Source organism: Cucumis sativus, chromosome 1, assembly GCF_000004075.3.
Source record: "Cucumis sativus cultivar 9930 chromosome 1, Cucumber_9930_V3, whole genome shotgun sequence".
Taxonomy (NCBI): domain Eukaryota; kingdom Viridiplantae; phylum Streptophyta; class Magnoliopsida; order Cucurbitales; family Cucurbitaceae; genus Cucumis; species Cucumis sativus.
Window position 1 is genome coordinate 27,915,016 of NC_026655.2, and position 13,954 is coordinate 27,928,969.

Below are 13,954 nucleotides of genomic sequence, written 5' to 3' on the forward strand. Positions count from 1 at the left end.
GAGCATGATCTTACTGTTTAATGTTGAAAGGAAGACCATTTTTCCCTTTGGACAGTGCATTCTCCTTCAAAAGTTTAGGGCTTAGGATCTTACACGTCGCAGTATGACACTTTCCGCGACCTTTGGAATCATCACGTCGCGAAAAGTTTACTAATTAATTTGTTATTTCACCTTTCGGCGACGTACTTCTCGGAGACATCGTGAAAAGTCGAAACGTTTTGTTTCATAGGGAACCTTTCGCGATGTCCATCTGACAAACGTCGCATAAAGGTTAAGATTTAATTTGTTATTTAGATTTTCCGCAATGTACGGCCGAGACACGTTGTGGAAAGTCGAAGAAATAAATGCAATGTGTATATGTTTAGGGTGTATGTATATGTAATGTGCAATGTATATATATGTATAAGTATAATTTTATGTATATGTGTTATGTGTATATTTTATGTGTATATTTTGGGTGTGTATATGTAATGTGTAATGTATATGTATGTATAGTTTAGCGCATATGTATTTGTATGTATATTTTTTTTATTGCAATTAGAAAATTATACGAAATTTAAATAAGGTATGAATTTGAAAAATGTATGAAGGTTTAAATTTGAATATATTATATTGAACAATAATTTAGGATTTAATAATTTGAGATAAAGCTAAGGTCTTTGTTGAATTTGATATTGAATATGAATTTCATTTTCAAATTGCATTTGAATTTCATTTTCAAATTGCATTTGAATTTTTAAAAATGTTAAATAGCGTAACTAAAATAAAATGGAGTATTAAAATTGATGAAAATTAGGGATATGTTTTCTGTTGAGTACTTTGAATTTTTAGAGGTTGCAAAACATCACTCAAATAATTATGGAAAAATAAGGTGTACATGCAAGAAATGTATGAATTCAAACTAGGACTCCTTAGAGGGTGTGAGACGAGACATCTATTAACCATGGGAATAGTCTCCTCCTATATAAACTAGGTTTATCATGGAGAGCCCGTGCCCTTGAACATGGATATACAAACATTTAATAAAGGAACGAGTAGTAGTTACCCATAATTGATGAAGGAACTAGCAGTAACCCTGAAGAAAATGAAATGTTGAATATGTTTCATGATTTAGAAGCTAGTATTGAACAAGTATAAGGGATGAAGGAAGGTTTAGATTTAGAAGAAGACAGAACAAACAACGTATTTAAGGAGTTACTAAATCAAGCAAGTTGTGAGCTATACCTCGACTGTTCAGAATTTTCGTCACTAAACTTTTTGGTCAAAATGATACACGTCAAGGTTCTAAACGGTTGGAGCAACAAGTCCTTTGATATGATGTTAGAGTTAATAAAATGTGCGTTTTCAATGTGTGATACTAACATCTCTAGTTTATTCTATGAAGTCAAACGAAAATTGCGTGATTTGGGCTTAGGGTATGAGACTATTCATGCTTGTAAGTATGACTGTGTATTATTTTGGAAGGAATTCGAGGACTTGCAACAATGTTTGACTTGTGGTGAGTCTCGATATAAGATTAATTCCAACAAATCAGGAAAAAAAACTCCACAAAAGGTATTGCATTACTTTTCGTTGGTGCCAAGATTACAACAATTGTTTGTATCGCAAGAAAGTTCGACAGATATGCGATGACATAAGAATAAATTAGCGAAAACAGGGAATGTATTGAGACATCCAGCTGATGCAGAGGGATGAAAACACTTTGATTATGAATTTCTTGATTTTGCATTGGAGCCGCGAAATGTTCGTTCGGGGTTAGCTTCAGATGGATTTAATCAGTTCGGTCATATGAGTACCTCGTACAGTATGTGGACTGTGGTGTTAATTTCATACAATTTACCGCCATGAAAATGCATGAAAAAGTCGAACTTTTTCATGTCATTGCTCATTTCCAATTCTAAATCTCCCGGCAGAGAAATTGATGTGTACCTACAACCATTACTTGGTGAATAAAATATAACATTTCGAAAACTTAAAAACTAAATGAAAGGTAGACGTAAAATTTTGGTGAATAAAATTATATTTTTTTTCCATATAAAGTATAAATTGTTTGAAAAAACACCATAGATTATTTCAATTTGTTTTTAGATTAGTCCAAATTATTTAAAAATAATTAATTTCGAGTGCATGTTAATAATGTTGATAATATTATAATATAATATATGTTAGAATGGTTGATATTAAATGCCCATGAATGACTACGTTACATTCTATGCTTCATTAAGTGATTTGCAATAACATTTTAGTCAAAGAAATCAATAACAAATTAGAGTGCTACGTTCTTAAATTTTTAATAATATTTATTTGTTCCCTAAAGCAAGCTAATTTGTATATAGTTTCTTCCTACTTAAGTTTCAAATTTTTGTAATATTTAAGTCTGAAAAATTAAATGTGTTTCTTTTCTTTTGTAAGTTGTTCCCTTTTCCACAAGCAACCACATTAAAGAAGGATATGTGCTACCACATTATCTTATTATATTATTAGTAGTTGTTTTTAAAGAACAACAAAGCTACCATTCATAACAATAACTCTTAACAATTTATTCCAACCTGAATCTTAACTAAGGATAGGGTAAGGGTAAGCTAAGATTTGATTTTCGTTATGGGCTAAGAAATAAATAACCAATCAATTCTATTAATTTATTTTGGTTAGAAGGTTGAAGAGAACTAATCTTATATACAATATGTAGTTTTTTTATCTTTTCGGTTGTTACTCATTTCAAAGATACAATTTGGCAAGCATCTTTGTAACGTTTGTCATTATACACATCTTAATTTACATACTCGACATCACTCCCTATATTCACAACTTGATAAAATCTAGTCGAACTAATACATTCATAAATATGCACCTTATTGGTATAGGTAAGTAATTGTTAGTCTTATATATAGGTCTATCTTAGCCATATTATAACGTTATTAGAATTGTCTCTTACTATGATGTGATTTTGTTTCATTCACACAATCTGACTATAGAAAATGTTCTGTTAGTGTAAATTAACCAAGGTTTCATAGGGTTTGATGAACGATTTGATAGGCCTTAGGCCATTGTACAATATGAACTAATACATTACAAAGAAATACAAATATAGAAAGTAAAGAAATGACATTACAAGTTAGCGGAGAAATGAAAATACGGCATCTTCTTTGTTCGGACTCTAAGCTCTCACTTACAGACTAAACAGAGAAGAAGAATAAAAGCATTTACAGGCGGTGGAAGGGCTACCCCTTCCCACCTTTCTCTAGAGTTGGAACCATTCAGATGTATGACTGATCCATTCAGATGTCTAACTTCTCTTGAAGCCAGTCTCGCTTAACTTAGTAGGGATGGAGTTCTTTTATAAGCAAGTTTAGGCAGAAAACTTCTATTCTCCTTAACATGTCAGCGCTAAAAGTTGTCTTTGTCAACTCTCATCAACTCCATCTACCACTTTTGTCTTCTAGCGAATCTTTTCTCGCGTACTAACAAGGTCTTCTCACGTAGTATTCAATGCAAGCTCCTCTACAATTCGCTAGTTTCTTTTTTTGTTCATATATTGATTAAGACACTAAAAACACAGTGAAATAGGTATAGAGACTTTTGTAGAGTGTATTTTCGAATATTTATGAATTTATAACATAAGTTACGTATTTTGACACATTTATTATGTATTTAGTCGCATTATTCTATCTAAAAGACTATAATAACTTGTATTTCTACAAGTTATCACACCTCCAAATTTAGAATAATGTTTGTCCTCAAGCATCACTCTATATCATGCTTCTCCCCAAGCACAACTCCTCCTCAAAGACTCACCTTCCTCCTTGCATCTCTAAACTTCTCAAAATGTAAGCTAGTTTCATTCATTACTTAGAGTCTACTCTCGTTGCATACTTCTCACTATGAAAATATTTCTAAGTTCAAAATGCGGTAAGATTAATACTGAAAATATCCTTGTTTGTTCCTCACAAGAATCTTATTTTCAAGTTTTAGAAATGGCGGAAGTTTCTGAAGAGTTTTGAATACTTTTTATTTGGAAAAATAATACTTTTTATTTACTTATTGGATATTTGGCGTTGAGTGGGAAATCATAGGCACTCTATGAGTCTGTTTTTCTCCTCAACTATAACTTGTATCGTCTCTTATTACTCAACTCTCTAACTTTTTACTTTTGAAACTCTCCTAATTTTTGGCTAAAGGAGGCTACATTGGAGTTGTTATTTTAAATTGAATAAAATATTGACACAAATCTTTTTTTACTTTTACACTTTGGCTTTGTTTTAACAATTTTAACTTTTGTTAAAACGCCTTATTTTTAAACGCCTTAACAAGATTTTTAAAACAAATTCAAAAGCTTTTGCAGCTCCCCCTCCCCCCTCCCCATCCATTACGAACGAAGATAGTTTGTTTATCTAAGAAATTAATGTGCATATCTGGTCTTGCCACTAAGACTAATGTTTGTGGTAAAATCTGTTAACTATTTGGTCTCGAGAGTGATGAAATCCATTCAACCAATGTTCTATAATTGATTAAATGGTAAGTTTGGTTCGTATGTTTAAAAAAAGGTTAGAGTTTATGGATGCTTCCATATAAACTTCATAAACAGTCTCTTCTTTGAGGACTATTTGTGGCTTCCATCAAACCATAAAGACCAAATACTAATTATAAATCATAGAGATTAAATTCTAACTATCATCGAATCATAGGATCATATTTACAATTTAACCTAATTCAATAAACATACATGAGAATATATTTGAACTCGACTTCCAACGAAAAAAATCAAGGGAAAAAGCACAAATTATAAAATTTAAAGTTAAGATTGAAACGCATATAGGTTTGATGAACGATTTGATAAAATTAAGAGTTCGTTCAATTTGATAGAGTTTGAGAAGCTTAGCAATAAATATTGATTTATTTTTCCAAGATATTTGATTTTGAACTTTCCCTTGAAATATAATCTCATACATAGTCAACTTTAGCTATTCTCAAGTTTTCATTTGTTAATTTATTTGTTATTTTACCCTAAAATCAGGTTTTTTTCCCCTTAATTTGAGGTGAAGGATCAAACTATTGTTTGTTTTTTAAATAGTAATTCATATCTTTATCTATTAAATTAAAAATTGGTACGACCTTCAATCTTAAATCTTAAAGATGAGAGGTTCACACTTCCCTTACAATTGTTGTACTAAAAGTGCAATATATGATATTTTACTACTAAAGAAATTGTAAATCCAATTTTCTTTTTCCATGACGAAAATAAAACAAACTAAAACCAACAAAATGTACCCAAATCAAACCAACTACATTTAGTTTTTCCTCATGAAAATAAAACATTTTATAGACAATGTTAGTTTAAAACCTATTGAACCAAAAAAAGTGTTATAATCAAATAATTAAGAAACGGGAATGGAATAAACTACTTTTTTTTTCAATAATTTCTTATAAAATGAGAAATGTTTCTACATTTTTTTAGAACAAGAAATAGAGAACGTTACCAAACACCTCTATTTTCTTAAGAAATGAAAACAGAAACAAAAAAAACAGAAAACAAGAACGTTACGAAACGGACCCAAAGTCTCTAACATGAAACACCTTTTAAGTAAGTGTCGACTTTTTTGTGGAAAAATTCATTAAGATTTAATGTTATTTTTCATAATAGAAACTACATCGTTACAATTGATAAAGCACACCGATTATATTATACTTATTAAAGCTGAAGTACCAAAAGTGTAGGATTAAATTGAGAGTTTAAGGACTAAAAATATGATTTGAACTAAAAACAAATGAAAAGGTGGAAGCAGGGGTTTGTTGAAGCATAAGGACAAAATGTACATTCCACTCAAAAAGAAAAAAGAGAATTCAAATTCAAAAGGGTATCCTTTGAATTCATGAAATGATGAAGTACACATATGACTTCATATACGTATGTATTTGTATATAAAGTCATTAAACTCTGACACACATAACGGAGTGTCATGAAAAACTCCAAATTTTTTCAAAAAGCATCTTGGAAAAGCACCAAAATTTTTGCAATAAATGTTGAATTATAACAAAACAAAATGCATGGTCATATTTGCATCCAAAACGAGATGCCCCATGTGCTCCCCAAAACCTCACACAAAAACATACATATTCCCCAAAGAAAAAAAAAAGGAAAGAAAGAAAAAACATCTATGTTTCCCTCTCTATAGTGCTTTCTTTGCCCTTAAACTCAAAACAAACACAACCCGTTTCTCACTTCACTGGAGTGAATCATACTCAAAACATGATGTTAGGACGTTCTAGTTTTCTGTTTCCATTTCTCACCTTTTAAGAAACAGCCATTTGTGATAACGTTCTCATTTTTTATTCTTGTTTCTCACTCTTTGAGAAACAGGTTTAGTTGATTATTACCGTAATCTGACATAAAAAAAGTTGAGAGAAAAGTAAACAGAGAAGGAAGAAAGTGGGGTATCTCTTAAAAACTCACAAAGGGTCCAACAAAAGAGAGGAGCTAAAAAGAAAAAAGAAAGAAGTTCACATGTGTGCACTATATTCAACTCACAACCCACTTCTGATGGAAGCCAGAACAAACCAGCAAAAAACTGTAAAAAAGAAAAGGTACCATATAATTTAAATTTCGAGCCAGTACAAAAGTTGGGGCCTCCCCCATTCACTTCCTCCAATGCACACAAAACAATGCATATCACAAACAATAACAACAAATATAATAAAATAATTTTACACAAATAATCTAACAGAGAAAAAAAGGGAGAGGGTTGATGCCATTTATACCATGTCAGTGCCCCCATGTGATACCTTTGGTCCTTCCCCCATGTGTGGGCCTAAATAAGAACAGTGTGAGACAAAACAGTCCTCTAAAGTTAAAAACTTTCACAAACCAAATCAAAATCCATTTTTGTCCTTGTTTTGTCAATTTGTAAAAAACTTGTCTACTCATCCACTCAATTTTCAATTCAACACATCAAATAAAGAGAATACCATCATCAAATTATTGTATATCTAGAGGAAAAGGAAAAAAAAAAAAGGTGTAAACTCAGCTATTTGGGTTGCCAACTAACCCCCACTTTCTTTGGTCCCAAATGAGTTTTGTGATTTTTCATTAGTCAGCTACAACAAATTTCTCAAAGTCTTTTCTTCTTCTGTTAACTTGGACCCTACTACTATGTACATAAGAGGCTCTTGTGAGCTTCACAGAAATTTTAAATCCTACTTCTAACTATGAATAATATCAAGAACAAACAGAACTTATGTGTAGATGATGAACAATGTAAAACGGAGTTAATCCGACCGTAGTTTTTTTTAGTCAGCATGGTCCAGCACACACCCAAATTGGGCACAAAATAAAACACAGAAGAAACCTAACTCTCATAAACCAAATCATCTGTCCTAAATGTATGAGTTTTATATGTATTTGCTGTTAGGAGTATGTATTGATGAAGATGATACTTGTGGAGATCCTCTCTATAATAGTAGTAATAGATCTACTCCTCGAAGTAGGTATAATTTCGCTATACATCCGGGGATAATTCTTCTGCCTGCTATATGCTTCTCTAACTTTTCTGCACAAGTAAAAGATCAATTTCATTACCTATTACATTCGCTAGAACTCCGAACATGATGCTCCAAAAAATAGCAATAGCTGACAATAAGAGATTAGTTGTCTTACCCTAACATTGTTGATATCTGCTGGCCATGCTCATGTAGTTATTGCCTATATTTCAAAAGATTCACACAAGGAATAGAAACCTAAGGAAAGTAATGTATCTTACTTCGAATTACTGACTTCTTAAAATTAGCATGACGGAAAGGGAGCTACCACAAAGAAGAGAACAGGGACTTGCCATTGAGCTGTGGGGTAAAAAAGTTATTAAGGGGAAGCTATGTCACCAGCAGGACCAGTAGGCAGTGACGGATTGCTCTGAGATGATGAAGGTAACGTATTGGGACCGCACCCATCCCCTTTGACAGAAGAAATATCAGAATGTTGACCCAAGGCAGATTTTTTAGGAGAAGCAAATGGGCTATCAGGAAGGACCTGCTCAACACTGACCTCGTGGACAAAGTAAATAAATTAGGAGAAGGAAATGGTTAAGACATTGTACCAATTCAATTATCTGGAGCAAGATATCAAATTGGACGGTGATCAGTATGTTTTAATGAGAAGTTAAGTTTCAAACCTTTTGTGGATCTCAAGCAGTTCAGAGTTGTAGCCATCCTCCGTGGCTTTGCCACCACTGTTGCTTTGGATAAAACAAAGATTCTCTTCCAGCTGAAAGTTTTGCTGCGTGCTTATTGCATTGTTGGTAGCTAATTGGTTATTCTCATGACCTGAAATAACTCACCATTAGATAATAGAAGAAGTCATCAAATAACCGAAAACATTGAAGGAAAAGAAAGAAGAGAAGACCAAGGAAGAATCAACAAACCTTCAGAAGCTTCTGGATTTATAAAATCAGGAGGAAAAATATTTTGGTTCATTTGATTATGAGACTCAATGGACAATGGAGCACAAATAGGTAAATTATGTGGGTGATGGTGGTGTAATTGATCGTTTTTCAAGTCAGGAAGTTGGAGATTCAATAGTCTTCTTCCCTGAAGTTCAAGCGCTTGTTGCAATTCAACTTGCTCTTCTAATTTCCTACGCAACATCATCCCTTGAGTATTATTATACATCATTCTTGCTCCTGTATATTAACAGAAAGGATGAATAATCATCGAGTGGCATACCGGTCTCAATGCAAATATAAAAATAAAGAATTTATAAGGCATATTCAATCAATTTCCCCAACTTTTCTAGAACCAAATGGCTGTCAATTTTGGGGAAGGAAGCATGCCAATTAGTTTCATACCAAGATTTAGGTCATAAGGATCCCGGGCATCCAGTCCAGAGGGGCTCAAACAAGGAGAAAAGTCACCCCTATCTAGTTGCTGTTGTTGATGCTGCTGCCTCCTACATTCCATCCTAACTGTAAACATCACTGCTATAAGGAAGAAAGGAAACAGAATAGAACACAAAAGAGTTTATGGTAAATTTACTTTTCTGGAACTTTTCCCTTCTCCTTGTAGGGTTTCACAAGTACTCGAGATTCGCAAATGAAATGTGGATTTCCCTTAGCCAATATATTTTTTACGGTCTCTGGATAGACAAATGTAACAAACCCAAACATCCTCTTCTGTTGGTATGGAATCCTAACATCTTGAACAGGCCCAAATTTGCTGCAAAGAGATGAGAGTTCATCAAGATTAAATCAATGAAGCCAAATAATTGAGTGATAACACTTCATAAAAATAAAAATTCTAAGACATGGTTAAAAAACAACGTGACTTTTATCAGTACTGGCTTTTACCGTACCAAACTTCTAAACTGTTCCTTGACCAACTATTCCTAATTCGATCTACATACTATTGCCCATCAGGACATAATTCCTCTTATCATGTTGATTGAGCCTCAGTAAGAAAGGAAGTACTTATAGGTTGCACCCAAGAACATACATCAGAAGTAATTTAACAATTTTCAAATAAAACATGGCACCCAAGAACTTAAGACATCATAGAGTTTGAATGAAAGATTGCTCCCAAATTAATATGCAGCGCCTCCAGAGTGAAAACCAAGCATTCTAAACAATTTCTCGAGTGTAGATTACGGACAGTTGATCTACAAATCAAGTCAGCGAAAGACTTCACACCACTAAACTAAGAGAGATTAATGTATATATATGAGAAAGCACATCTTTTTTTCCTTGGCAGCAATAAAACTTGAATGTTGTAGCAAGAAGTTTAAATTTTCAAAGACATACTCTTGTTAATGAATAAAACAAGGTTGAATTCCGATTCACTTGTAACAATTGGTTTTGGCATTATACAACCTCAAAAACAATAAAATTGAACATCCAAATATTTCATTTTTATTTCTAATATGTCATAAAGGTAAGCACTTGAATGAAGCCTTCAAATTATTCAAGTATCCACATGGGACACATAGGTGTGTAAACAAACATATGCAATATAGTGCATTTTATCTATGTCATTCAGTGTCTGTGTTGCATAGCATTCATGCTTCTTCAAGATGTACTCAGGTGTACAAGAACACAAAACAATGGGGCAAACTACACAGTAGACACCGAAAAGTACAACATATTCTAAGTTTAAATCTCATTTAGTAGGGGATGGTGATAAAAGCAAATGGGGAAGGGACGTCCAGGTGTAAAAGTATAGGCAAAGAAACAATTTGCAGGAAGACAAAAATAAGTTAAGCATCTTCCAAGGGCATATACAGCAAGATAAACCCATGGCATTGATTATATATAAAACTACATCCAATTGAATGATGTAGAAAGAGAGAAATTTTGTCAAGGTCATAAAACAGAATAACACCTTAAGAGACTCCTTCATTCTATTTGATTTGCTAGAACTGAAAATCTATAATCATCAGAATTTCGTTCAAGCCTATGTGGACAAGGTAGGAAGAAAGAATTTGACAAGCTCAAATATCAAATGAACCAATCAGATATCAAATCATCTTACTATGTTTAAATGCATTAAAATGTAAATACATTCAGGAAATTTCACAAGGAAATGGAAAAGGTAGCCCTCATCCTTAGAAGTGTTAAGGACACAGTTGTACAACCTATAGAACAAGTCTTGTTCAAGTAAGGTTGTAAAAGTACCCCTCATCCTCAAACCGAAGTTGAAATAGAACAAAGATGGTTTGAACAAAAGGTGGGAGCATAGAATATGAAGGAAGGCTCGTGATTCCAGTAAACAGGAAATTAAGTGAAAGATGGTTATTTGCTAGGGATGAGTACAAAGGGAAAGCATTCGTGCTGGAACTTAGGCTTATTTCACTAAGCATTAAAAAACCTCAATGGCCAGCCTCCTTAAACCCCTGAAAAGTTTTAATACAGAAAACTAGGAATCAGATGCAGGCAAGTCGCTGAAAATTTTAAAAAGTGAGTAGTAATCAGAAACAAAACAACATGTTAGACTAAATTTCTCGACCATACTCATCTTACTTACACAAAGTTGGATTCTTATACAGTTAGGGAGACAATCGTCAAGATATTTTAACACCCAGAAAATTGTCCACCACACCTCATTAGTTACCTGAAATACTCTGAAACATCTTCATCCTTGAAGGTACTATCAGCTGGGAATGTCAAATAAATCTGTCTGGACGCTGAGTTTCGCTTCTCCGCAGCCAAAGCCAGAAAATCATTCCTTTCACTTCTGGACATGCCAAACTTGTGGTACTCATCTCCCATCATAAGTGCAGCTGCTGTAGCTCTAGATTATCCATTCCAAATAAAGAAGAAAGAGAGCATTACAAACCATTCCCAAACAAAAATCCCTCCACCCGCCCAAAAGAAACCATTATAGGCTTCATACACTATATATAGAAGAATGACAAGTCAAAGCACTAAAGTTGGTTATCTATCTCCATCATTACCTATGATTCTCATTTTGTTGTTGAAGTAGAAAATTGATATACTTGTTATACTGTGAAGGTGAGACTCCAGCCATTAACTCGGATGCTGTTGCCAATCTCTGTTGCTGAGCAGCTTTATATCGCATAAACTCCTCACGCTGATCAAACAAGCCCTCTAGTTTGCTAGGAGAACCAACAATGGCAGCAGAAGGATCAACCGAATCAGAAAAATCACCATGCAAGAACTTACAATTGCTACCATTTTTACAAAAACCTCTAGCAAAGTAAAGACAAGGCTTATACCCAACTCCAAATCCACCATCTTCCGACCCAAAACAAACATCACTAGCAGAATAGCTTCTTCTGTGGAAAGGGGTATCAGCATTGTCCATAGACTGCGTCCAATTCTGCAAACCACGCCCTAATTCCATCCTTGGATCCACCAAATCCTCCCCTCTCGAAGAAGACGACTCGTTCAAGAACGAAAGGTATTCATTAACCTGAGGTTCTTCAATAACTTCAGAATCCACAAACCCATTTTTATGCTGCATAAAAGGAGGCATTGAAAAAGGGGCAGCACGAATACTGTCATAAGACAAAAGAGGACTAGATTTAGGGCTAATGACATTGTTAGTAATGCCTGAAAGTGACCAGGAACCGGTTGTGGAAGGAGAAGAAGGGTTTTTAGTCAAGTCAAAGCCATTATTAGGGATTCTAGGTGAAGATTGAGAAAAAGGGTTACTGTTTGAAGGTCTAGCGATAGGATTAAGAGGCGAAGGAGATGAAGGTGTTGAAGAAGAAGAGTTTAAAGGAAACCCTAAATGAGCTTTGGCCTTCAAAATCAATGAATGCAAAAGGGTTTCAGGCCCAAAAGCTAAACGTATCAACTCCTTATCTCCAAGGTCTTGAATGAGAAGAAACCCCATGATTTTGGAAGCATTTTCAGGCTCCAAGTTCTTGATCTTTGCATAAACCAAAGTAGTTGCTTCATAAGCATCCATATCCCTTCTTCTTCAACTCCACTTCTTGCTATGCTTCTTTAAATCAAAACCCACCAAAGTAAAACACTCAAAATACAAAACCCAAGAAGCTAAACCCTTAAATCCTTACTGAGTTTCAAGAAAATCCCAGTTTTTTTCCCAAGAAACAAACACAAATCAGTAGGGTTTTCAAGTGTTTTAGCAAAGTGGGTATTGCTTAGTAGAGCCAAACAAGTGACAAACAACTTCTATCTCTATCTCTTCTTTCAATTCCTCTCTCTAGATTTTGCAAAAACAGAGAGAGAGAGAGAGAGAGAGAGAAGACACAAAAACAAAAAAAATGGTGTAGTAGTGTAATAGTAGATTACAGATCTACTTCAAAGTTAAAAGAGTAATTGTCAAACAGTATAAATTTTTGTCATACGTGTGTATTTATATATAATCCATCTCTCTCTCTCTCTCTCTCTCTCTCTTTCTGTATGCAAAATATAAACTTTTATCATATGAAAGAGATTCCAACGAAGAAGATAGGCCCCAATGCTTTTCTCTTTTCTTTTCTTTTTTTCCTTTTTCTTTTTCTTCTTTCCAAGATAAAATGATACTCAAAAAAAAAAATTAAACTAAACCCTAATTCCAAAAAAGGGTCCCACTTTTTCTCTTCATTTTTTTTTTGTTTTTCTTTTCTATATTTGACGTTCTCTTCTTCTTCATCATCATTATCTTTAAATTATATTTAATTAAGATCAGACTCCCAACCATGATTGCTACCAAATCTTCAAACTCAATTCTACTTCAATCCCATTCTTTTCAATTTTTTCAACTCTTTCTTTTCTTTTCCTCCATTACTGCTCAACCCATTAGTATTATTATCCATATCCTTAATTAATAAATTTATAGTTTATTTAGAAGATTTAAACGTACAAAATTATCATTTATAATAATGAACCACGTTGACAGGAAGTAAGAGACTATTCAAGTACGACTAAGAAAAGCTTCTTCACTAAAGTTTTAATTCCTTTTATGTGATTTTTGAATTATAAAATGTTGGTTCAAATTTTGATTTTTTGGTTTTGAAGATGGTATAATAATCATACTTCTTCATAACCGATATATGACACGTCAATGTATATCCCACTATACTAAACAATCGTTTTTCTCTAAGTTTTAATTGTACATTTTTAACCATTCATCTATACTCTAACGTTTTGATCCCTAAAATTTGTATATTTTTCTTTGACTTTTCTTTCTCCAACCCTAACAAAAATGCTATCTCTCAACTATCTATAGCTCAACTTTTTTTTTCTCTAGCATTTTCTTTTTCTTTATTAAATAATATTTTATTTATAGCTTTTACATTCCTTTCTTTTTCTCCATCTAATATAACTATTTAATATATATCTCTCACTCTTTTAACTTTTTTTTCATCCTTCTCTAAAGTTGTTTTTGTACTATTTCTCTCATTTTAACTTCTTTTAATATATACTTTCATTTCCATGATCCATATATATTTTATATTTTTAAAAACCAAAAACCAAAAGAAAATCCTTTAAAAAAAACGTTAACT

At 33.1% G+C, this 13,954-nt stretch overlaps 1 protein-coding gene across 3 annotated transcripts; it reads right to left on the reverse strand.

The window, feature by feature from the left end:
- Window positions 1-6,997: 6,997 nt before the first annotated feature.
- On the reverse strand, window positions 6,998-12,835 carry LOC101216226 (zinc finger CCCH domain-containing protein 46). Of its 3 annotated transcripts, none has more exons than XM_031884691.1 (9): window positions 11,714-12,835; window positions 11,432-11,593; window positions 11,089-11,268; window positions 9,022-9,201; window positions 8,835-8,935; window positions 8,412-8,669; window positions 8,163-8,313; window positions 7,652-8,030; window positions 6,998-7,544 (listed from the first exon to the last, which is right to left on the reverse strand). In XM_031884691.1, exons 1-8 carry the CDS (start codon window positions 12,409-12,411, stop codon window positions 7,853-7,855), a joined length of 1,908 nt encoding a protein of 635 aa, XP_031740551.1. In that variant the 5' UTR covers window positions 12,412-12,835; the 3' UTR covers window positions 6,998-7,544; window positions 7,652-7,852. The 3 variants fall into 3 exon arrangements, with proteins under 3 accessions (XP_031740551.1, XP_031740549.1, XP_031740548.1); XM_031884689.1 differs by having other exon boundaries at window positions 7,652-7,696; window positions 7,827-8,030; window positions 11,432-12,835; XM_031884688.1 differs by having other exon boundaries at window positions 11,432-12,835.
- Window positions 12,836-13,954: the final 1,119 nt, after the last annotated feature.

What these genes read in the sequence shown, in the direction of transcription:
- LOC101216226 (XM_031884689.1), bottom strand. Translation starts at nt 12,411, where the DNA reads ATGGATGCTTATGAAGCAACTACTTTGGTTTATGCAAAGATCAAGAAC. An exon ending in GATGTTTCAGAGTATTTCAG is followed by an intron (nt 9,202 to 11,088) that starts GTAACTAATGAG and finishes ATCTCTTTGCAG; the next exon opens with CAAATTTGGGCCTGTTCAAG. An exon ending in AAATCCAGAAGCTTCTGAAG is followed by an intron (nt 8,314 to 8,411) that starts GTTTGTTGATTC and finishes GAGTTATTTCAG; the next exon opens with GTCATGAGAATAACCAATTA.